General features: G+C 38.7%; 3 protein-coding genes and 2 pseudogenes across 4 annotated transcripts; 1 reads left to right on the plus strand and 4 right to left on the minus strand.

The window, feature by feature from the left end:
• Positions 1 to 3,383: 3,383 nt before the first annotated feature.
• LOC148918261 (uncharacterized) lies at positions 3,384 to 3,842 on the minus strand. The gene has a single exon (XM_089050522.1). The coding sequence runs from the start codon at positions 3,840 to 3,842 to the stop codon at positions 3,384 to 3,386; it is 459 nt and encodes a 152-aa protein (XP_088906648.1).
• A 516-nt stretch (positions 3,843 to 4,358) lies between these two features.
• Positions 4,359 to 5,649, minus strand: LOC148918262 (uncharacterized). The gene is made up of 4 exons (XM_089050523.1): positions 5,512 to 5,649; positions 5,269 to 5,414; positions 4,852 to 5,063; positions 4,359 to 4,726 (listed from the first exon to the last, which is right to left on the minus strand). Exons 1-4 carry the CDS (start codon positions 5,647 to 5,649, stop codon positions 4,359 to 4,361), a joined length of 864 nt encoding a protein of 287 aa, XP_088906649.1.
• A 9,412-nt stretch (positions 5,650 to 15,061) lies between these two features.
• On the plus strand, positions 15,062 to 16,805 carry LOC103328994 (zinc transporter 8-like). The gene is made up of 3 exons (XM_008231422.3): positions 15,062 to 16,011; positions 16,130 to 16,279; positions 16,370 to 16,805. The coding sequence occupies exons 1-3, from the start codon at positions 15,397 to 15,399 to the stop codon at positions 16,673 to 16,675; spliced, it is 1,071 nt and encodes a 356-aa protein (XP_008229644.1). The 5' UTR covers positions 15,062 to 15,396; the 3' UTR covers positions 16,676 to 16,805.
• A 2,869-nt stretch (positions 16,806 to 19,674) lies between these two features.
• Positions 19,675 to 21,421, minus strand: LOC103329075 (UDP-glycosyltransferase 71A16 pseudogene; annotated as a pseudogene).
• Positions 21,422 to 21,894: 473 nt separating this feature from the next.
• LOC103328993 (UDP-glycosyltransferase 71A16 pseudogene) lies at positions 21,895 to 23,506 on the minus strand (annotated as a pseudogene). Its single transcript, XR_016126479.1, has one exon. The product of XR_016126479.1 is annotated as a UDP-glycosyltransferase 71A16 pseudogene (transcript).
• Between the last annotated feature and the right edge of the window lie 1,135 nt (positions 23,507 to 24,641).

Here is a 24,641-nt window from a genome sequence, read left to right on the forward strand (position 1 = left end):
ATTGGACCATCTGTTCCCACTTAATTAAATATTGTGCTCTCTTTTCCATCAACAGTAATCAAATGTAATTTTACAATAGCTTACAGTAATAAAATAAATAGATCTGTTCTATGAATCTCATCTATTTCTAACCATTACAAAAATCTAAGCTGAATTGACATGCAGGATTGAGATGGTCCTTGACATTGGTGGCTCTTAAACACCTTGCTTTTGATACTGATATAGAAATTTCCTCCCAATTGTGTATCATTTCAGGTCTATATTCTTGCAAGCTTAAGAGTCTTGTAAGGCTTGTTTGGAGTATCTGTTTGTTTTGTTTTGCTAAAGGTGTCTGAGAAGTGCTTTTGGGTTGTAAGTTCTTTGGCTCTTAACCTTGCATTGTGTTTCTCTGCTTTTGTCAGACAGATTAAGCCAAAGAAGCAAGCAAGCAAGCATAACAGAGGGACAAAAGGCAGCAATAAAACTTCAATCACTCAATTGAGCACCACCAGCAAGAAAAGAATAGTATCAAGAAATGGATTTTTTATATTTAAAATAAGGAAAAGTAATATCAATATTATTAAGATATTATATGTACATGGAATCTTATTAATAAATTGATGCAGAAAGTGGGAATGTCAAGATTTATGGTGAAGTTTGTGGACAACATTCATGGCACTACTAGCTAGGATCATCTGCATATATTTTCTGCGCTTCCGATTCCTGACTTCCCAGTTTACTAAAACAAAACTTCAGAAAAAGAACCAAGCAAATGGTGAAAAAGAAAAGAAATACTTATTCTGAGCTTACTAGATGCCTAGTTTAAGCCCATTTGGCTATCATAGACATGCAACCAGCTCTAAAGGAAGAGATATATTGGCCCCCAGCTTCATTGTTCTGTATTTTTAGGTTCATAAACTCAGCTGCAAGCATATCAACAAGGGACATACAGATTATAAGATACCGGTCAATGCAGCATCAGCTGGTATCTTAATCTAAGGGTGGGGTGGGGGAGATCTGTTAGTGGCGATGATGGTAGGGGTGGCGGGGTGTGGAGAAGACAGTGGCTGCTTCATTTTAATTTTTTTTTTTGGTTTTTTGTAATTTTATTATTTTTTTTATGAGCTATAATTTTATATTTTAGGGTGGTGGTGCTGTGGAAAATCTTAAATTTTTTTTTTTTTTTGGCACACATGGCAATTAATTGATATGCATTTCAGCAAAATTTTGGGTCCCATTCATGCCACGTTGGCAACTTTAACAGAGTTATTGACTGACTTGACAGTGAGGGGTAAATTGAGAAGCAAAACACCAGTCATGGGGCAAAGTGGGTCATTTTAACTTTCAGGGAGTAAAGTGAGATTTGACTATAATTTCAAGGGCACTACAATAAATAAGCCATTTGTTTATGCTATTGTGATTTTGATTTGCTGTTTTAATTTCTATTTTTATATTTGATTTCATATTCGATTGGGTTAGTGAGGTACCAGTGTCATTCTTTCAGCCTAATATTCTTTTTGCGTTGTTATTATTTTTTTTTTTTGGGGTTAAAGTGTAAGGATATGGCTGCTAAGTTCTGTAGGCTATAAAGGTGAAGCCAACTGCAGTAAGGGAGGCCTACAAGACAGGTAAAACTTTAACTTGGTTTCTGATCAAGTGATCTGTGATATTGAATAATATATTGACATGTTATTGAATGAGATATTGGGTTTGCTCTGTTTTGGTTTCTGTCTCCATTCTATTTTGGTTTTTTGTTTATATTAATTTGGTTTCTGTTTTGGTGGTGATTTCTTGATAGGCTTGAGATGAAGTATGAACTCAGATGAAAGAGAGATTGTTGTTTTCGATTGCTTGTCCTAGTAAAGTTTTCCATGAATTAATGTTTCAATTTTTCTATTAGAATTCATCAATTAATGTGTCAATTCTTTTGGTATCTAAAATCTAAACCATAATATTGTGGGGTATCTGCCTATAGACAGTGAGTAAAGTTTTTATAAACAAAGACTCATATTTTAATTTTCCAAAACCTTATTGTTACTTTGTGCCATTTTCTGGATCCAAAACATTTTATATTTTAATAGTTTTCTTACATGCTATTTTGGTACCGCATGAGGATAGTCAATCTGGGCTATGCCTTCGTGAATTTCACTAGTGTTGTTGCTGCCTCAAGATTCCACGAGAAAAAGTGGGAGGAAGTGGACAATAACAATAAGACTCGTGAAATAACCTGTGCTTCTCCAGGTTAAGTTTCTAATTTTCAATTTGTTTTCCTATCAATTTTTGTTTTCGGAACAGCTTTTGACTTTTCTAAGAATATAGATGATGAGTGATTTTATTTTGGGTCATCTGATGTGGTTTTGAGATTGGTGTCGTATGGATGATTTTGGTTACTGTTAACGTAACTAAATGAGTATTTATTTTTTCATAGCAAAAATAGGTTTTGAATTTTGATGCTTGTGTTGAGTACTGAGTTTGGTTTTATGAACACTGGAGGCATACATTGTATTCAGTATGAACTGAGATGAAAGAGAGATTAGGGTACAATTCGTGCCACTAAGTTTATTTGGATTATAATAGCACAACACACTGTAGTAGGCACATTCACATAACTATAATAAGGAAAGCATTAAGAGAATGGAATTTTTCTTATGTTTTTCAATGGATTGGTAGTTAAGTTGCATCTTGACCTTAAGTTTGTTTGCAGCTTGATCTTGAAGGTGATTTCTTGTATTTTCTGGCGGATGCTGCTGTTATAGTTTTAAATATTACTTCTTTCTTAGTTTTATCACTCAATTTTCAGTTCCTCAAGTTAGTGATTATTATTATTTGTTTGAACATTTGCAGTTTCAATATGGAAATCCAGATAAGTTATATGCTCCCCTCTTCTGTTTTTTTGTTTCTTGTTTCCTCTTGCAAAAGGAAAGGGCATAAAAGATTAGAAATATATCTCTTACTAAAACTTGCTTCTTCTTTTTATTATTTATTATTTTTTAATATTGGTTTTGCAGTGCAAGAAAGCAGCGCTAACTCATACACATAAGAACAAATTGATGAAATTCGGATCGAATGGGCAGCATTTATGAGCAATCACATGTAGCTCCTCTATTTCTAATTATAGTTTAATGCTATGGATATGGTATTTTGTATGGATATAGTAGGAATTAAGATTGGTAAACTATGTAATTACTTTTGAATCTTCAAGTTTTATGAAAGAAACAATTTTTTAGTATATATTTGTATGGTGTGGGTAATAGCAGATTGGACCTGAATTTATTGAGAAACATATCATAACATTGCATTAAGAGATAAGCATAACATCATTAGTGAGAATGGGAGACAACCATTCAGGTCCATCTTCCATCCAAACTATAAGGTCCGAAATAGAAAATGCAAACCATGCAAGGCTATGAGCCGCGATCACAAGTACGAGGTCGAAACTTACCAAAACAACTATGAAATGAATTAGCCAAAACATGAATTTCATTTACTAAGACTCCTTCGTAGCCCAAATCTGCATCACATTGGAAAGCCATCCGTATTGCTGCTTGTGCATCTGACTCTAGGTATATATTTTTCAACCCCAAGTCCATTGCAAGTTGTAGGTCAAATCTGATTGCGAATAATTCAGTAACATTGGACGTAAACATGCCACACACTGGTTTGGCTGCTGCTGCAATCAACTCTCCACGGTCATCTCTAATAACAACTCCCAGCCCTCTAACACTATCATCTGTCTTTAGAGCCCCGTCCACATTCATTTTAAAAAACTGAGCAAGAGGCCTCTCCCAATTCACCACCAGGTTACTTCCTTCTTGAGTCGAGCATAAAGACGTGCAATTCGCATGATAGAATTCTTCTGCCATTTCCTGCATGTGTTGGTAACTTTGGAAAGCATTGGGTTTACAGCCTTGAAATAATTGAGCATTTCTTCCATTCCACACATTCCAACAAATATACCCAAAGTGTCTAAGTTCCTTATCGGTCAATATAGTCAAGATATAGCGGAATAAATTGAGAAAGCATCCATGATATTATGAGGTACATGAATCTTGAAAAGCTGAAAAGTGCCATACCTCACGAGCTGCAGGACAGTCCCATAAAGCATGTAGTACCGTTTCCGGTGCTTGGTGACACTGAAAGCAAATAGGGTTAGATACTACTCACTTCAAAGAAAGATTTGCTCGACATGGTAAAATCTAATGCATACATCTCCATAGAAATACTTTGACTTTAGTAGCCACTTGCATCTGCCATAACCTAAACCAAATGTTCTCAAAGTTGCTGCTAGACGCACCCACCACTCCATCTTCACGATCTCGAATTGCACAAGCAAGTCAATATCCACTTCGTACTATGTAGCAACCTTTTTTCTCATAGTGCTAGACCAACTTGTCCTCATTCCGTAATACATATCCCATTGGTATACTGAGCACTGCATCTGCTTCATGTTTCCAGAAACTAGCATTAACAAGCTCACGATCCCAATGTCCTGAATCATTGATCAAATCACAAACTCGGGTGTTTAGGGGCAATCGTGGAGGAGTGGTGATTCTAAAAAGATGAGGTAGTGGCACCCATTTGTCATCATAAATAGAAATTAGCAGTCCATTACCAACGCACCAACGCAATCCTGCCATTAATAATTCTCTGCCCCACAACAAGGATTTCCATACGAAAGAAGGATACACCTCGGCATCCGCATCCAAAACAGAGCCACCAGGAAAATAACGAGCCACGAAGATGCGCGCTGTCAAAGAATTCAGATTCATAAAGACCCTCCAGACTTGTTTAGTTAAGAGAGCTTGGTTAAAATCTTCAATGTTTCGAAAGCCCAATCCGCCAAGCTTCTTTGAGCGACATAAAAATTCCCACCTCTCCAATGAATTCCTTGCTCCTTATTACTCTTTCCCCACCAATACTTTGCAAATATGGAATGAAGCTCTTTGACAACAGACTCAGGCATTCTAAAGCAACTCATGGAATAGGTAGGGACAGCTTGAGCCACAGACTTAATTAGAATTTCCTTGCCAAGCATTAGATAAAAATTTTTCCTTCCAACCTTGAACCTTCCGCTTAACCTGCTCCTGAACTATAAGAAATAAAGAACGCTGATTCCTCCCAACCACCGTTGGCAGCCCAAGGTATCGCTCGTGGCAAGCCATAACAGCACTTGCGGTATGTTCCTTCTGCATCAATAATTTCCGTTGTTACATTTGAGCTAAAAGACAGATTTGTCAAGATTTATCTTCTGGCCCGAAGCTTTTTCGTAGGTAGCAAAAATTCCTTTACCTCTTCAAACACTTCCCTTTCGCCTCTAGGAAAATCAGGGAGTCATCGGCAAAGAAAAGATGAGACACTGGCGGGGCTTCATTGCCACTTTCACTCCTCGATACGTTCCAATTGCTCGACTTGTTGAATGAGACCTGTAAATCCCTCTGCACAAATTAAAAAGAGATACGGGGATAAAGGGCATCCTTTTCTAATGCCTCGATGCGGGACAATATATCCAAGAGGATTTCCTTGCCATAGCACCGAGAAAGAGACTGTAGTAATACAATCCATGATACGAGTTATCCAGCTTTCCGCAAAACCTAAATGTTGCATCATTGCCTCCACAAAATGCCATTCCACTATGTCGTATGCTTTTGCCATATCCAATTTTAGAGCCATTTTAGCACCCTTCCCACTTCATGGCCCTTTCATATGGTGAACCACCTCAAAAGCAGACATGACATTATCAATAATATGTCTTACAGGAACAAAAGCACTCTGTGACTCAGAAATTACCTCCGGTAAAATCATCTTCAATCGATTAGCAAAAGACTTAGCAACCATCTTGTAAAGGACTGTACACAAACTTATGGGCCGAAAATTGGTGACTCGAGTAGGTTGGGTTATTTTTGGGATCAAAGCAATTAAGGTGTGATTAAAATCTCGCACACTACCTTCCCCATTTAAAATGCGACGTGCATCACTGACTGAATCACCCACTATATGCCAGTAGTGTTGATAAAATAAGGCAGGCATTCCGTCAATTCCGGGGCCTTGGTTGGATACATCTGACCAATGACTTGCTCCAACTCCAAACGATTATAAGGACGTAGAAGGATTTCATTCATATTCATTGTAACACAAGGAGTTATAGTTGCCAGAACCCGTTCCATACATTGAGCACCTGTCTAAGTGAAGAGACCATTAAAATAGTTACAAAACATGGACCCAATATTATCACTATCTGATTGCCACACATTACTCTCATCGAAGAGCCCTCGAATGGAATTATTTCGCCCCCTAGGTTAGTCTTCTCGTCAAAGAATCTAGGATTTTGGTCACCTTTTTTAAGCCAAGTGACTCGTGAACGTTGTTGCCACATTGTCTCCTCTACCTCCAGTAAGTCGTTTATTTCTCTCTCGACTTCTTGTCTGCGAGACACCCACACTTGTGCATACTTCCCATTCTACATTCAGCATGGGCAGTTCGTAGTTTCTTTTGAATATTACCAAACTGTTGGTGGTTCCATGTGGTCAAAGAGTCAGCACAATGAGCAAAACTAATCATAACATAACTACCGAGCCTCCTTGTATCCTTCCATGCCTCCTTAACCACCTCTTCATAACTAGCCTCTTGGACCCACATTTGTTCAAACTGGAATATGCATGCGTTCTTCCTTCTTTGTTTCTGAGGAAAATTAGTGGATACATTAAGAAGGATAGTTTTGTGATTAGATCCCACGGTGTCTAGATGTTGGATTAGCAAATCAGGAAATTGGTTAAGTAGATATGCATTAGCCAAACCGCTATCCAAACGAACCTCTGTCATGATACTTTCATATCTTCTCCCTGCCCATGTGAAAGGGTAGCCCTTAAAAGGAAGAGAAATTAAAGAGTAGTCACGTATGGCATTTTTGAATTGTGTCATTTGTCCAATTGGTCTCTGCTTACAACCCCTTTGTTCTTTCGCTGATAGAACCTCATTGAAATCAGGGGCAGTCTTCGTAGCAGCTCCCAAGAATGTTTTCTATTGTGGACTTCAGGATGACCATAAAAACATGTGATATGGAAAGCATCCCCATTTGGCGAATGAACAATGACATCGATATGTCTTACTGAACGATAGCAAATTCATACTCCATCCATTTGGCGAATGAACAATAACAGTTCTTCCTTTCTTGCTTCCACTCGTTGTTTCCATCTCATCCTCGCTTGTTTTATGCTTGGTCCCCAACGCCACATTAGTTTTTTCGGTATTCACTCCATGCTCAGTACCCCTTGCTTTCTTTTTCCATTTTCCTCATCGCACTAGAGTTTTGAGAGGAATGATGTCCATATTCATTGACAGCTCAGACCCTTCATTATGTGGTTTATTGCTTACCGCTTCAGGATTTTGTGAAGAAATTGGGCTAGCCTTGGAAGTGATGCTTTTGTCAGAAATTTTTCCTCCACCTTTAGAGAATCCCAAAGGTTGCCCAGGCCCAACTTCCTCTGCCACAGAAACTTTTTCCCCTGCATTTACTATTCCTTGAATGCCTTCCCCTGACTGTCCTCCCAGTGGTTCTTTGAAACATACCGCACTCAAATTGATATTAGGCATTGATTTGGGAAGCTTTTTATTGTGCTCATCATGAGGAGAAATGTTGAGATCTTTTGCTTTTGCTCCAGCCATAATGGGTGTAATAAAAATATTCCCTAAATCATTGTAATTGCTGCCATCCTTCCTTCCCCTTCACTTTATTACACTTGGCCAGTGAATCAATTGCCATGTCAACCCTAGTGTTTTGTGGGCTAATTGGCTTATCCCCACCATGATGTCTGCCGTAGCTCCGTCGTCCACCGTTTTGGGCGGCTTCCCAAGCCTCCAATCTTTTGCGCCGGTGCAATTCCTCATCTTCTTTGTGCCTACTCACCTTTGCAATAAAAGGCTTTGCCATCTTGGCTCCATTTCCGGAATAATACTCATGCTCCTCCGTCATTAAGTGAAGAGATTCTCCCATTGCACGGGGCGTTTCAATTGCCTTCTGACCTGTTTCTTCATTCTCGATTGAACCTCCACTCTGTGCGTCTCTTTGAATTGAAGTTTTGGAGTTTCCTACTCCAGACCCTACGCCCCAATTACGTGCTCGCTTAGGGCTTGTTGACCAAGGTTTCACAAAATCGTGAATCACCCTTAAGAAGGAGCCATAAGGTTTATCTTTTGCACTTTTGACTACTTCATCCACAAACGTGAAATCACCCATAATATGACCCATTCGCCCGCAGTTGTAACAGAAATCCGGTAGGCGCTCATAGCGAAAATCAACCCACTCCTGTTGTCCTGAGGGAAGAGATATCTTTGTCCCCCGTTTAAGTGGTTTGGTAATATCCATCTTAACGCGCACCCGTAGAAACCGACCCATACATTCTCCCTCCTGTCCTTGAGTCACATCTATGCACTCACCCATACAATTTCCAATTTGTCTCCCTATTTGCACCGTCATGCCGAGCAATGGGACATTATGAATTTGGACCCAGAACTTAGCAAACTTCAAAAGCATCCTTGATGGCACAATATTACCATTCGGCTTTTCCAAAAGCACCAAAGCTTTATCATAATTCCACGGACTGTTGCGAAGTACTCGTTTACGATCTGACTCCATTGCAAAGATGAACAAGAAGAGGTTCTCCCCTAAATCTTTCGCTCTGACTTCCCTAGAAGTGTTCCAAATCTTCATCATATAGTCTGTTTGAAGGCCTCACGGTTGAAAGGCTCGGTTGTTAACATCTTGCCCACCAAAGCAGTTTTCAACCTTTCATGGACGTCATCTTCATCTGCTTCTCCTATTGGCATAGCTTCTGTTTCTTCTTTAGTGAGGAGGAGAATTTTGTCAAAAGAAGTAATGACTTCCTCCATCTCATCTTCACAAAAGAATAGAGAAAGAGAAAGTAATTTGGTATGCAAAAGCCTATAATTAACTCTAGGGGAAAACCCTAACAAAGGCGTAGAGGTGGAGAACTCTCACCTACCCATTGGGAGAGAAAGCATTATGGTTGTTTTTTTCAGTTAAAATCGTTATAGAGAACCATTGGAAAAATAAAAAAGAAAAAAAAAAGAAAAAAAAAGAAAAAAAAGAAGAAGCTGAAATGTTAAATCACTACGTCCAATTTTACAATTGATATACGACGGTAAAACCGTCGTCTTTAGAATTAATAGACGAAGATTTTTTTTTTTTACAAACGTTTTTAGAGTTAATAGAAGATCGTTTTTTTCTTCAGAAAATCCATTGTCTTTTTAATAGACAACGATTCTTTCATAAAAACCATCGTCTTCAGTTAATGTGAATAACCGTCGTAGTTTGACATTCAAAATATGACGGTCGATTTAACGACGGTTTTTCCCCGTTGTCTATTTCAATTTTTGTAGTAGTAGCGAGAGGTACAAATTATGAACCCTAGATGATGGAATTTGTTGCACAAACTCAAAGTACATGGCCATATGTTTCTGGTGGAAGAAAAGTCTTAGTTGTGCTCCTATGGTGAAAACACGTTCTTAACTGGTTGTATCCGAGTGATGTAGCAATGTCATACATGTCCAACATTGAAAAATGATCCCCAATATAGTTATCTATCCATTGTATTTGTACCCTACCTCCCAAATGTTTTCCCTTTTAAAAATTCCCTACATGGTGAGTCTCCATAGTGAAGTTATCTGGATCAGATACAAAGGCAGAAATAAAATATATATATATAAACAACACTTAATGTCACCAACAACTTATATTTTCAGCCATAACAATATATTTACTTTTGACGTAACAAAAACTTGCTCACATCAGACAAAACCAAAAGTTACAGATCAAGCACAGACAAATCACATGCACTACCCTTGGGACCACATATATATTTCCTTCTCACAAAGGAATATCACCTAAACCAAAAATGAAGAATCTCAGCCAAACTACTTTACAAAAGGGAGATAAGAAACACTATTTTACCTACACCACTGGACCACAATGATTCAAAAAGAGAAAAGAAGAAGACTTACTGTACTTTGGAGGACGAGTACAACCACTACTATGCATAATCGGAGCCATATTTCGTCGAATCCACAAAGCCCATATTCAAGCATCTCACTGATTTGAAACCCTCAGTCTTCAAATCATCTATTCAGTGCTGTATAGTCGAAGCTCCTCTTCCTCAAAACAAACCCTACTTTACTAATAGTCATGCGAATTGACCATTCAGTGACTTTTGTTTTTCTTATTTCTTTTTAAATCGACGACTTGTGTGATTGGGAAAGGGGCTGAGTGGAGTTATTTGGGTGGATAGAAGAAACTACCCTTTGAATAGTGACAAATTGACGGACTATTGGATGTCAAAAAGTTGATTTAGATGGTATGAGGGGAATTGGTGATAAAAAATAATTTGTATCCTTAATTTCCCAAAAAAAAAAAAAAGGTCAGGGTGCAAATTGAAAGTAATGTACAAGTTCAAGGGCTAGATTGACAGTTAATCCTAATTTAAAATATTATTTTGACCCTTGGATATCAATTTCAGTTGGTGGATATTTTTTTCTATAGTTAAAATAGCTTGGATTTAAAGTGGATCGTTGGATTTGAGTTATTGTTGGAATAAAACAAAATCAAAAACAAAAACAAAAAAAGGCACGACACCAGCGCACGACAGCTTCTGCAGCAACAGAGCGCGACACATGGCGCCTATTGATTCCTCCTTGCACAAGGGCTACATCAGCCTTGAGTAGGCTCCACCAAATTTTTTTTTTCAATCAAGACAATAGTTGGACTGGTATTTGACCCAAAATTTGAGTTTTCTCAATTTCGTCCCCTTACTTTTCTTGGATTGAGAGAAGAATTGGGCTATAATTTGGAATTATTTGCGTTTGGCCTCATGGTTGGATTGGAGATGGCCTTTATAGCTTAAAAAATGTGTTGGATTTCATTGGCAGAACGTTTGAACTTTGTAGTCAATTCATTGCATTATAACACTTCCAATAAGAATTCACATGCATGGCCAGGCTAGCCATCCACTTTCTTTCATCTTCAAGTACCTATATATGGTTACACTGCATAATCTAAAACCTATTTTTTGTTTCTGATAAGGACAGCCCAAGTTAATTTGGTAGCTTATCCAAACCTTGCTCAGTATAAAGCTAATATTATCACAAAACGTATCTAAGGTTTACGAAACTATCAGATTGCATTCTTAATTTTTTTTTGTCACTCATGGTCCTCAAGGTTAGTATGTGAAATCACAAATGGTCCATACCGTTAGGTTAGGTTAAAAACTCCGTTAGTTTGCTGATGTGACACACATATATATCACAAAACATCCCTGAGGTTCACACACCTATCACAAATGGTCCCTACAAATTTTTTTTAATTTTTTAATTTAAAATTCATTAAATGTTGGTTTTCTTTTTAAAATTATTTATAAATGAAAAACCCATTTATTGAAGGATTTAAATATTGAGGACCATTTATGAACCCTAAACTCTTAGTGAATTTTAAATTATTTTTTAAAAACTCTATTAGTTTGTTGATGTTGCATATATATGGAGCCCACATACACAATAATATAGTGACACAGGTATTTAAAATATAATATATATTAAAATAATTTAAAATTCATAAAATTTTAAAAACAAAACAAAAATTTATGAATTTTAAATTTTAAATTTTTTAAAATTTCGTAAGGACCATTTGTGATAGGTGCGTAAACCTCATGGATGTTTTGTGATATGCATATATGTCACGTCAACAAACTAACAGAGTTTTTTTACGGAACCTAACGACAGAGACTATTTGTGATCATGCATACTAACCTTGAGGATCACAAATGACACAAAAAAAATATTAAAATGCAATTTGATAGTTTCGTAAACCTTAAGGATATTTTGTGATAATAAGTCTAAAGTTGATACAGCCAAGTCCATCCATGAAGAAGACAGTCCATTGAAGAATCTGTTGCCCCACTATTAATCTATGATTTGATTCTCTCACCTCTCTCTCTGAATAGAACGTTGTCAAGCTCTTCCTTGATCCCTTTAATGATCAACTGCTCTCCAGTTACATCTTTATGGTCTCCGTGTGAATCGGGGCCTTGTTCTGTAGTTGTTTCTTGTCGTTTTGTTCCTCATCCAAAAATAGAACAAGAGTTTATGCTATTTCCGACCTTAAATCATTGTGGAACTAACATTTGATTAATGGTTAGTGTTGGAATACTGCATTATTATATTATCCATTGTGTGGATAACTGTGTGGTGATCGAGTATGCTTGAGTTCAGACCCAAAAAAAAAAAATAAAGAGTATGCTTGAGTGGTGGAGCATGCTTGTGTGCATGTTTCAATTGCTTGCCTATCTTGAGAATTTTATAAATTGTTTATTCTTGCTTTGTGCTGTACCCATCTTCAAAGCTCTAAAGTGCTGTCTTGCTGTGATAATACTATGATGAATAAGACAATTTCATTCAAAGTGGATGTAGGCATCACAGCCGAACCACTATAATTCTCTGTAATTGTGTGTTGCTATTTTATGTTCTTTGTTCCTTCATGGTATTAGAGCGGATTAGTTTACGTGTGAATGTTCAATGGCCACATGCTCTGCGTCACCAAAATGTGTTGTCCACGTTAGGTTTGAAAATTTATCACACGTCTTTGGGACATGTAAGAAAATGAAGGTAAAAACTCTCACATTAAAAAGTTAGAAAACCTTGCAATAGTCTATAAGGAGTTGGGCTACAAATCCTATTGCCAATTTCCTTCAGTTAGAAATTGCCAACTTATACGTGCACGATTGACGACCTATCCTTACGGCAAAGACTAATGCCGAAATGACCCTAGCTAGATAATTTATTAAATGGGATGAATTCTGTTCAAAAACTGTGAGAAGAATTCTGTTCAAAACTGTGAGAAGAATTCTGTTCAAAAACTGTGTATTATCACCATCTATCTTAACACTCGACGCATGTTTTTGAAAATAACTATAGTTAACACTTTGTTTTTAATTCTTTTAAAGTATTTCAAATTAAAAAATAAAATAACATTAAAAAACAAAAACAAAAACTTTATGTCCTCTCTTCCCTTTCCGACCAGACCCACCACCTCGTCGACAGTCATAGAAACCACAGCCACTGCCACCCCAACACCAAAAACAACAGGCCCAGAAGAAAAGGGGTTCTCTCATTTCACAACTTAGTTGTATTTCGAATAGATTCGTTTGTTTTTAAGTTGATATTTTGTTTTGGGGGCGATAGGCTTAAAGTTGCTGCCAATATAAAGAAGAGGAATTCCACTGCCAATTTGGAACATGTGCTCTACCACAAAATGCTGAATCTTCAAAATATCAATTTCTTTTATGTTTGTAATTGATTTGCTGAATCTTCAGAAGGGTTGCAGGCAATTTGTATTTTGATAACAATTTATGGAGTTCAGCAACCATATCTTCAATTTCAGCAAGTCCTCCGACATCGACCCGACCAATCCCAATTTCGCGCAGGGGTCGAAGAAGCTCTGCGCAGTGTCGACCTTCAACGACATCATGAGTCCGGCCAAATTCGACAACATGTATTTTCGCAACTTGCAGAGAGGGTTGGGTTTGTTGAGTACGATCCAGGCTTTGATGACGGACTGGAGGATGAAGCCGCTTGTGGATCTCTAAGCAATGGTGGAGAGGGTGAACGAGGTAGGGGAGGGGTTGCTGGAGGGGCATGGTGGCTAGGGTTGCTGAGGGGGTGGTGGTAGTGATAGAGAATAGGGCTTAAGGTGGGCTGGTCGGGAACGGAGAGATAGAGAGAGAGAGAGAGATTTTGTTTTTTTTGTTTTAAATGTTATTTTATTATTATTATTACTTTATTTTTTGATTTGAAATAATTTAAAAGAATTAAAAATAAAGTGTTAACTATAGTTAGTTTCAAGGACAGGTGTCAATTGTTAAGATGGGTGGTGAGGAGAAATTATAAAGTGATATGGTATCACCACGTCAGTGGTGATACTCCCACTCAAAATCTGACACGTGTCCTTTTTAAAAAGAAAATTAAAAATAATTTACACCTGGACTTTGTCTTACAAGTTTACCCTTCAACATTAATACCCTAACCCCTCTCCTCCGTCTTCCTTGTGCTATCACTCCACCTAGCCGTCTTTGCATATCCCTTGCCACCCAGTCGTCTTCCCTCCTCCCTCGACACCCACTTGGGCTTTTCGTGCCTCCCATTCTTAGTAAAAATTTAAAAGTATTTAGAAAACCCAAAAATCTTGAAAATCAGTGCAAACCCATTAAACATAAAACAAAAATCTTCAAAATCTCCCATGACGACAACCCACTAGTGAAAGAAGGGTATGTTTGATGTTGATATTATTGGAGGAGGATTGCAGCCAAGGGGCGGCAGTGCAAGGTAGGCAGATTGCCGATAGGGGAAACTGCTACAGTCTTCTTGTTTTCTTTTTCCTGTTTTTTCAAATTTTATTTTATTTTATTTAGGGTAAAGTTGGAAGACAAAGTTCAACAGTGAAAAAAATTTAATTTTCTTTTCAAAAAAGACAGATGGCAGATTTTGAAAGGGAGTATCACCATGACGTGGTGATACCGTATCACTCTATAATTTTTCGGTGGTGAGAGTACACATTGGGTTAAGGTGGTGAGCAAAAATGCTCTCATTTTCTTGTGTTAGGTGAACTGCCCTATTCCATATTATTCTAATTAATTATCTAAATGAATACTATTAATTCAAGTGAATGCTTCAAAAAGAATATTGATTCAAATTAATGATATGGTTCTAGAGAGGTAAGTAATTATTAATTAAGGAAAAGAAAAAAAAAAGAATTAGAGTTTGTGATGGGATGGCCTCTCCTCCTCCTCCTCCTCCTCCTCCTACGAGAAATTATAAAATACGACTGTATCACCATGTCAGCTTGTGATACTCCCATTTAAAATTTGCCATGTGTCATTTTATCTTGTGATACTCCCTCCTACACATCTGGTTTCGACATTCTTACAACACTCGAAATTAATACATGGGTTTTTCCGAACCAACTCATTTTCATGGTTGGTTGTTTCAATCCCTCTTTAAAGAGAAAATCAATTTCTTGTCCAAGACAAAGTCCTCCATCAAATGTCCTCATTATTTCTTCACCATTATCTCTAATGCATCCCCTAATTCCTGCATATACATGATTTCGGAGTTTTAAGATTATTGTTTTGATTAGTTCATGACCTCATTATTTTCTTAACCCTTTTTAAAAATTTTAAATCTTTCCTTTGAAGTCAATGACACAAAATACCCTACACTATCCTATATAAATTGGCACCACCCCTTCAAACCTTCTCTCATTCTCTCACTCCTCTTCTTCTCTCTCTTGTGATCACTTATTTTGATTGATTTTGAGTACTTTTCTTCAGATTCTGCATACCTGTTCAGATTTTTAGGATGAACAAACTAAGACAACATAGTTTCTTGGCATTCTTATGCCTCCTCCTTATACTTCCAACTTTAGTTTTCGGAGAGTGCACATGTGACGAAGAAGAAGATGGGGACCGGAACAAAGCTGAAGCCCTCAAGTACAAACTCGCTGCGATTGCATCGATACTAGTTGCCAGTGCAATCGGTGTTTGCATTCCGATTCTTGGGAAGACCATCCCGGCTTTGCACCCCGACAGGAACATCTTCTTCCTCATCAAGGCCTTTGCAGCCGGTGTCATATTGGCTACCGGATTCATACACGTGCTTCCGGATGCTTTTGATAACTTGACATCGCCGTGCCTTAAGGAGAATCCATGGGGGAAGTTCCCCTTCACTGGGTTTGTGGCCATGGTTGCTGCCATTGGGACTTTGATGGTGGATGCCTCTGCCACTTCTTACTACAGCAGGTCTCACTTCAAGAACAATAAGGCTCAGCCTGCGGAGAGCTGCGGTGACCAGGAGAAGGCTGGAGAGCATGAGGGTCACGTGCATGTTCATACTCATGCAACTCATGGTCATGCTCATGGTTCAGTTGACACTTCACCTACAACACAACTTCTTAGGCACAGAGTGATTTCACAGGTACTTTTAATTTTCTTTTGCTTAGCAGAGAGTGTTGGTTTTTGATTTGTTATTTATGTTGGTTTATGTTTAGTAATTAGTGAGGAATATTGATTGATTAGTTTTGAACTTGTTGCAGGTTTTGGAGTTGGGGATTATTGTGCATTCTGTCATTATTGGAATTTCTTTAGGTGCTTCTGAAAGTCCTGACACCATAAGGCCTCTTGTAGCTGCCTTGACCTTCCATCAGTTTTTCGAAGGCATGGGACTTGGTGGATGCATATCTCAGGTAATTGCTTTGCATACTTGACTAATCTATAAGTTCAACTGAACTCTGGAAGATGCTGAGAGGATTTTTTGTTTTTCTTACTTTTTGTAGGCGAAATTCAAGGCTCGAGGAGTTGCAATCATGGCGCTGTTCTTCTCTCTTACAACTCCTGTTGGAATTGCAATTGGTATTGGAATTTCAAACGTTTATAAAGAAAACAGCCCAACTGCCCTCATCGTTGAAGGCGTTTTCAACGCAGCATCAGCCGGTATCTTAATCTATATGTCCCTTGTTGATCTGCTAGCAGCTGATTTTATGAACCCAAAATTGCAGAGCAATGGAAGACTTCAAGCTGGGGCTAATATAGCTCTTCTTCTTGGAGCTGGTTTTATGTCTCTGCTAGCCAAATGGGCTTAAACTAAGCAGTCTAGGATGTTGATAATTTTTTGTTCTTTTTCTTTGTGCCAGTTGCTAGATTGTTTTTTCTCAAGTTCTGTGTTTTATCTCTCCATAATTAGCATCAAATTATGTAGTTTAAATCTCAGAATTCTGTGTTTAAAAAAAAGCATTAAGTTGATGGTGTAGTTTCTTTACAATTCAATGGAGGAGAAGTGTTTGTTTTTTTGCCAGAGAGTAAAACATTCAATCCGAACCATTAGTCTAGTTGATTCCTGTCGCAATGTCAAGGGCCCACAAGATTGTAGTTTGGGATAAGGTAATGGAATTGATAGAGAAATTCATAGACCTAGAGGAAGTGTCTTCCCTCCCAAAGTGACGGAAAAGTCCCCTGAAATTTAACAAAAAGGAACACGAAAAAATTGTATGCTGAACTGACATGTAGGCTTTTAGCCCTGCATTGTGTCTTTCTGCAGTTGCAGTTGACTTGGTCCACCTGAAAAGAGATTTACACTGCAGATACAAATATCACTTGCAATGAAATTTCAATCACTCATTGAGCACCACCGGCAAGAAAAGAATAGCATCAAGAAATGGATAAGGAAAGCAAACATGAATTGTCAAACAAACAAAAAGGTTAAGCACAACTGCAATGTATTGAAATATTATACGTACATGGAATGGAATCCTATTAGTAAATGTTGAAAGTGGGAAATGGAATCCTATTAATAGTCATGGCATTAGCCAAATAAATTAAATTAAAATCAATCCTTTGGATTTGACTGCAATAAGATATAATCATTATAAAAAAACAAAGAAGATTGCTGTAGTCTGCAGTGTCTGGCAATTGGGATATTTTAAATTGGACAAGAAGTAATCATTTACATTGCTTTGCGCCTGGCTTTCTTCACATAGCTTCCTTAGTCAACTTCTTGGATGATATCGTCAAGTTAACGTCGAAAGTAATGAATTTTACAAGAAACAACTGCTGTAACTTTTCTTAAGTAAACAAGATAACAAAAAATTTCAAAGTTTATCAAGGTAATTCACCCCCTTTTTGTTATTTCTTTCTTGAAGAATCCTGGCCATCTCAGATTCTGAGATGTTGCTTTTCTTTACTTAGCAGTTGCAACACTATTTGTTTATCTTGCTTACTTTGATCTTTCGGCTTCACCTACCTCCTCTCTTCCCATCACAATCTCTCTGACTCATGAATCATTCTTACAATCGAGCGATCTTCTAAGCTATTGTAATTAACCAGCGTAATTAGATTTGATGTGAGTTTTGATTTATTATATAGATTATATATTTCATATAGTCTACCACCATTGACCCATTAATATAATAGTCTTCAAGAAGGCCCACTCAAGTAGAAAGCGAAGGTTCCAAAGTGTCCAGCCTTTGACACCTGGGGCCCCACATCTCAGTGATTGGACCATCTGTTCCCACTTAATTAAATGTTGTGCTCTCTTTTCCATCAACAGTAATCAAATGTAATCTTAGCATTACAAAAATCTAAGCTGAATTGACATGCAGGATTGAGATAGTCCTTGACATTGCTGACTCTTAAACACCTTGCTTTTGATACTGATATAGAAATTTCCTCCCAATTGTGTATCATTTCAGGTCTATATTCTTGCAAGCTTAAGAGTCTTGTAAGGCTTGTTTGGAGTATCTGTTTGCTTTGTTTTGCTAAGGGTGTCTGAGATGTGCTTTTGGGTTGTAAGTGTTTTGGCTCTTAACCCTGCATTGTGTCTCTCTGCTTTTTGTCAGACAGATTGGTTTCCTTTTCAGTTTGGGATCATTTAGCATCAAAGCCAAAGAAGCAAGCAGCGTAAAAGAGGGACAAAAAGCAGCAATAAAACTTCAATCACTCATTGAGCACCACCAGCAAGAAAAGAATAGTATCAAGAAATGGATTTTTACTTCAAATAAGGAAAAGCAAGTTATTCAAATATCATATGTACATGGAATCCTATTAATAAATTAATGCAGAAAACATTCATGGTACTACTAGCTAGGAAATAACTTACAACCAAATAATTTAAAATGAATTCATTGGATTTCACTTCATTGTGTCTCTCTGCTTTCCAAAGTTAATGGATCACTGTCTTTTTCTTTTGTGACCATCATCTTGGCCTTCATCACAAGTGCGCCCACCCAAAACTAGGTGGTAAGTACAACAAACTCCCACACAAACTTTTCATGATTGCCAATATCCCTCCTATATAGAGTGGTAATTAAGTATCACCCCCTTCAAATCTTCTCTCTCTCAAACTTCAAATTTTGTGTACTTCTTCAGATTTAGGATCATCTGCATATCTTTTCTGCACTTCCGATTCCTGACTTCCCGCTTTACCAACACAAAAATCTTCAGAAAAAGAAGCAAGCAAATGGCAAAAATTAGAAGAAATAATTATTCTGAGCTTCCTAGATGCCTAGTTTAAGCCCATTTGGATATCATAGACATGCAACCAGCTCTAAAGGAATAGATATATTGGCCCCAGCTTGAAGCCTTGTTCTGTATTTTTGGGTTCATAAAGTCGGCTGCAAGCATATCAACAAGGAACATAGAGATTATAAAATACCGGTCAATGCAGCATCAGCCGGTATCTTAATCTATATGTCCCTTGTTGATCTGCTAGCAACTGATTTTATGAATCCAAATATGCAGAGCAATGGAAGTCCTTCAAGCTGGAGCTAATAAATCTCTTCTTGGAGCTGGTTGCATGCCCATGATAGCCAAATGGGCTTAAACTAGTCAGTCTATGATGTTCATAATTTTTTCTTTTCTTTTCTTTGGGCATTGCGTACTTCTTTCTCCGAAGTTTTGTGTTTTCACTCTCCAGAATTTGCATCAAATGATGTAGTGTAAATATCAGAATCTTGTAAATGAAATACATTCAATTGATGGTGTAATTTCTTTACAAGTTACAACTTAATACATAAGAAGTCCTTTTTTTTTTCCTTCTTAAAAAAAAAAAAAAAGGTTCGACAATGGTTTAAATTCTTTTTCCTGGAAAAAAAATGTTTATTGTAGAAAAATATCACTAAAATAAGTGCTAGGATAAAAGTTGTTACATAGAGGATAGAGTCAGAAATGAAATAAATCAAAGTTGAATTTGATCAATAAAACACCCTAATGAAGAGTGAGAGGAACCACCATCCACTAAGGCTTTCTTGCTCTTTACACTCATCTCCTTCACCCTCTTTCTTATATCACTGTCCTTCTCCATCACTTTCCTTATCCCTCTCCCTATCTCCTCCGCACTCACCACCACTTCACTTCCCTTCCTATAATCCATCTTAATTTCCACTGCCAATCCCAATTCCTTCACCAGCTCAAAAGTATTTAATTGTTGCTCCGAGTACATTGGCCACGTGGCAATTGGCACGCCGTGCCATAGGCTCTCCAGCACGGAGTTCCACCCGCAATGCGATACAAACCCTCCGATTGCCGGGTGGGCGAGTATAGCGACTTGTGGGGCCCACCCTATGACCTTCCCAATCCCAGCCGTTCGATCCAGAAACCCTTCCGGGATCCGCATAGTCACTTGGCATGGCAATCTCGCCCTTTAGCGGGGGCTCTCGTAGGGACCACAAGAACCGAAACCCACCGTACTCCAATGCACACGCCATCTCTTTCGCCTGGGCCTCACCAAAGCTTCCCATGCTCCCAAAACACAGGAACACCACAGACAAGGAAGGCTGATCATCAAGCCACCTTAAAATATCATACTTTTGTCTAGCCTTGTCCGTACCCACGGAGGTCCCACCGGGTACACAGGTGGGGTTTTACCATCAGAAAGAGAGTGAAGCGCATGTGATTCCAGTTCTGAGAACGTATTTACTAAAATACCCTTGGTTTCTCTAAACCTCTTTGCATGATTGAGAAATGCTGTGGCACCCTCCTTGTCCAATAACACACCGGGCAAGACATGGGCAGGCAAAGAGTTGACGAAACTCGGGATGGCCAACTCAGCCTCCGAGTCCATCAACTGAGCCGCGTCTGTGCCATGCTCGTCTCGAAGCGTTTGGAGGTGGAGCAAGAACGCGAGACACCCGGCGTTGGAGGTGAAGAACACGTAGGAAGGAACCCCAAATTCATCGGCCACATCAATCATAGTGGTGCAGAACATGTCAACAACCAGCCCGGCCAGCCAAGCCTGGTTTGACTCTGACTGAGTACTTGACTCGGAGACAGCTGCTCTAACGTGGGTTTTGTGATTTTCGACGAAGGTTTTGAAGAACGAAGAGGGGCCGGTGTTTCGTGTGTCAACGTGGGCTTCGGGGAGGTTAATGAAGTTGATGCGTCGTGAGATGGAAGCGTCTGTGTTGGTGAAGAGTTGGTCGAAGGGGAGCTTCATGATGAGAACTGTGATGAAGAGCTGGTGATCTCTAGCCGCGAGTTGCTTTGCGATCTCAACCGTTGATACGAGGTGCCCGATGCCCGGGCCTGGGATGAACACAAGTCTCCTCATTTTGTGTTGAATGCAATGAAAACCTCGGCTTATAAAACTTAGTATATATGCATATAATTTTACACATCACATGTCATGTGCATGGCTGGCAGTGGTACTTTTTGCACATTTTTATTGTTTATTTTTGGAATTTAATTATCTAGGCCAATGGCTAGGCTTGTACGTGGGATTGTCTATGAAGTCAAGATTTTGAGTTATATAAATCTTGTGATCCGAAAAGTATTGGATATTGTCCATTATTAAGTCCACTGGGTAATAGACTCGGAAATCCAAAACAAAAAGGACAAAACAAAAGCTTATCAAAAATTGATTTTGGTCCAACTAGTCGTAGTAGAATGCATTGAATATGACAATCATACCTGCACATAATTTGTCAGTTTTTTCAGTCAAAACAATTAAGAAGGCAAAAATATTCTAGACCTAAAAAAACGATAATATCGACGATATTTCATCAATATTATCAATATTTTAATCCTTAATTATAGCTTTACACATATTAAAGCAATAATTTTGAGACTATATATATTTCATATTTCCCCTGTTATTATACTAAGTTTTATAAAACTTGTTTTAAAAAGGCCAAACATTTAAATGATCTTGAGTTTATACTTGTCAAAAAAGGAAGAGAGGTCAAACTTTTACACTTGTCTTAAGATATCGGCATATCCATCGTTTTCATTTCCTATAAATAGAGTTTGGCTTTTGGGACAATATCCTCAGATTTTAAAAAGGGACCAATCACATAACAGAAAACAAAAGGAGAAAATATCTGCTCATCAAATCTCCTATGAAAAATTAACAACTGTGTTTTCAATGCATCATCTTGAGTTTTAACGAATCTAAACTCAAATCTGGTCAAGAAAACGTCCCAAGGAAGAATATGAAGAACCACCATCCGTCAAAGCCTTCTTGCTCTTCTCACTAATTTCCTTCACCCTCGCTCTTATATCACTGTCCTTCTCCATCACTTGCCTTATCCCTCTCTCTATCTCCTCTGCACTCACCACCACGTCACTGTCCTGCTTAAAATCCATCTTAATTTCCACACCCAATCCCAACTCCTTCACTAGCCCAAACGCATTTAGTTGTTGTTCTGCGTACATTGGCCACGTGGCAATCGGCACACCACACCATATGCTCTCTAGCGTAGAATTCCACCCACAATGGGACACAAACCCTCCGACTCCCGGGTGGGCCAAAATGGCCACTTGTGGAGCCCATCCTATGACCTTCCCTATCCCAGCCGTCCGATCAAGAAACCCTTCAGGCAAGACTCCCTTGACATCCGCATAATCGCTCGGCATCCCCATCTTGCCTTTTGGCTCGGGCTTCCTTAGGGACCACAAGAACCGCTGCCCGCTTTGCTCCAGCGCACACGCTATCTCCTTCACCTGCGCCTCATCAAAGCTTCCCATGCTCCCAAAGCACAGGAACACCACCGAGGAAGGAGGCTGATCATCAAGCCACTCCAAGATATCAGACTTCTGAATGGACTGGTCCGAGCCAACGTGGCCATCATCACTCTTCAGATTCAACAGGGGCCCCACAGGGTACACTGGTGGGAATTTACCATCAGAAAGAGAACGAAGAGCATGTGGTTCCAGCTCCCTGAAAGTGTTTATCAAAATACCCTTGGTTTGTCTAAACCTCGCTGCAAAATCGATGAAGTTTGTGGCGCTTTCCTTCTCCCGCATCACTCCCGGCCAGACTCCAGCAGGCACGGGGTTGATGAAACTCGGGACGATCAACTCAGAATCCCACCCAGTTATCTCAGCAATGTCCTTCCCCTTCTCATCATGAAGTGACTGGTGTTGGAACCAGAACCCTAGAGTTGCTGCGCTGGAGGTGAAGAAGAGGTAGGAAGGAATCTGGAATTCGTCCGCCACGTTGATCATGGGGGTGCAGAACATGTCGATGACAAACCCGGCAAGCTCGGCCTGAGCGGACTCAGCGAGTAACTTTGTGACGGCGTCTTTGACGTGGGACTTGTGGCCTTGGACGAATGTTTTGATGAAGGAGGGGAAGGCAAGGCCCTGTGTGTCGATGTGGGACTCCGGGAGTTTGACGAAGCTGATGCGGTGTGAGATTGAAGGGTCTGTATTGGTGAAGAGCTTGTCGAAGGGGAGCTTCATGATGAGGATGGTGATGAAGAGCTGGTCATCTTGAGCAACGAGTTGCTTTGCGATCTCGACCGTTGACACGATGTGGCCAACGCCCGGGGCTGGGATGAACACAAGTTGTGCTGGTCTCTTCATTATTTGATTAATTTTGGGAGATGAAGAAATGATAAATAGTTGATGAAAAACTCAGCTCATGAAACATCTTTATACATAGCATGTCGTGTGCATGTTCACGGTGGTGTTTCTAACATTGCTTTGACCCTTTTTCATTTTTGTTAGGTGACGTCATGCCTTTGCTGGCATGAACGCAAGTCTCCTCATTTTGTGTTGAATGCAATGAAAACCTCACCTGAAGTCAAGATTTTGAGTTATATAAATCTTGTGATCCGAAAAAATTGGGGTTGTCCATTATTAAGTCCAGTGGGTAATAGACTCGGAAATCCAAAACAAAAGGTCATCAAAAATTGATTTTGGTCCAACTAGTCGTAGTAGAATGCATTGAATATGTCAATGATACGTGCTCATAATTTGTCAGTTTTTTCAGTCAAAACAATTAAGAAGGCAAGTCATTTTATTTTATTTGTTAATTAAGGATACTGCTTGCCTCTTTTCATGTACAAAAATACTTTTCATTCATACGAATTACAATTTGACATATATATAAAAATAATTTATCAAAAATTCCAAAGGAAAACAGTCATGCACCTATGTCACACTGCTATCGATATTTCGTTAATATTATCAATATTTTGGTTCTCACTTATAACTTTACACATTAAAGCAATAATTTTGAGAATATATATATATATAATATTTCATATTTTCCCTGTTATTATACTAAGTTTTATAAAACTTGTTTTAAAAAGCCAAACATTTAAATGATCTTGAGCTTTGCTAAATCAGAATTAGTTAAATTTGATAGTTAAACCGTCCCAAGGAGGAACCACCCTCACAAGGCTTGCTTGCTATTGTCACTCATTTTTTTTCACCCTATCTCTTATATCATTGCTGTTGACTTGTGTTGAATCCCGTGGTGAACTAGGACCTTGATTGGGCAAAGATCGAATGTGAATCAAGTTGAATTTGCATGGATGGGCTGTCTTCTTTGGCCCAGGTGTTTTGCACAACAGAAAGCAAGTTATCAAAGAGGCATTGGTGGTGTAGTACCAGCCAATTATTCCTCTCTGATGCCTAAGTTAGGGGGAGAACAAATGATGTTTAAGAGAGTAAATGAGTAGATTTTCTGGACATGAAGGAGTTAATATCTTTGTCTAAATGTAGGTGAATGGTATTTATAGGAGATGAAGGGGAACACATCTCCATAAAATCAAGCTTAGGAAGATCTTCAGCCACCCTCCCTACTAGGGTGAGAGGGTGGTTGTAGGC

Source organism: Prunus mume, linkage group LG4, assembly GCF_029339155.1.
Source record: "Prunus mume cultivar Tortuosa linkage group LG4, ASM2933915v1, whole genome shotgun sequence".
NCBI lineage: Eukaryota > Viridiplantae > Streptophyta > Magnoliopsida > Rosales > Rosaceae > Prunus > Prunus mume.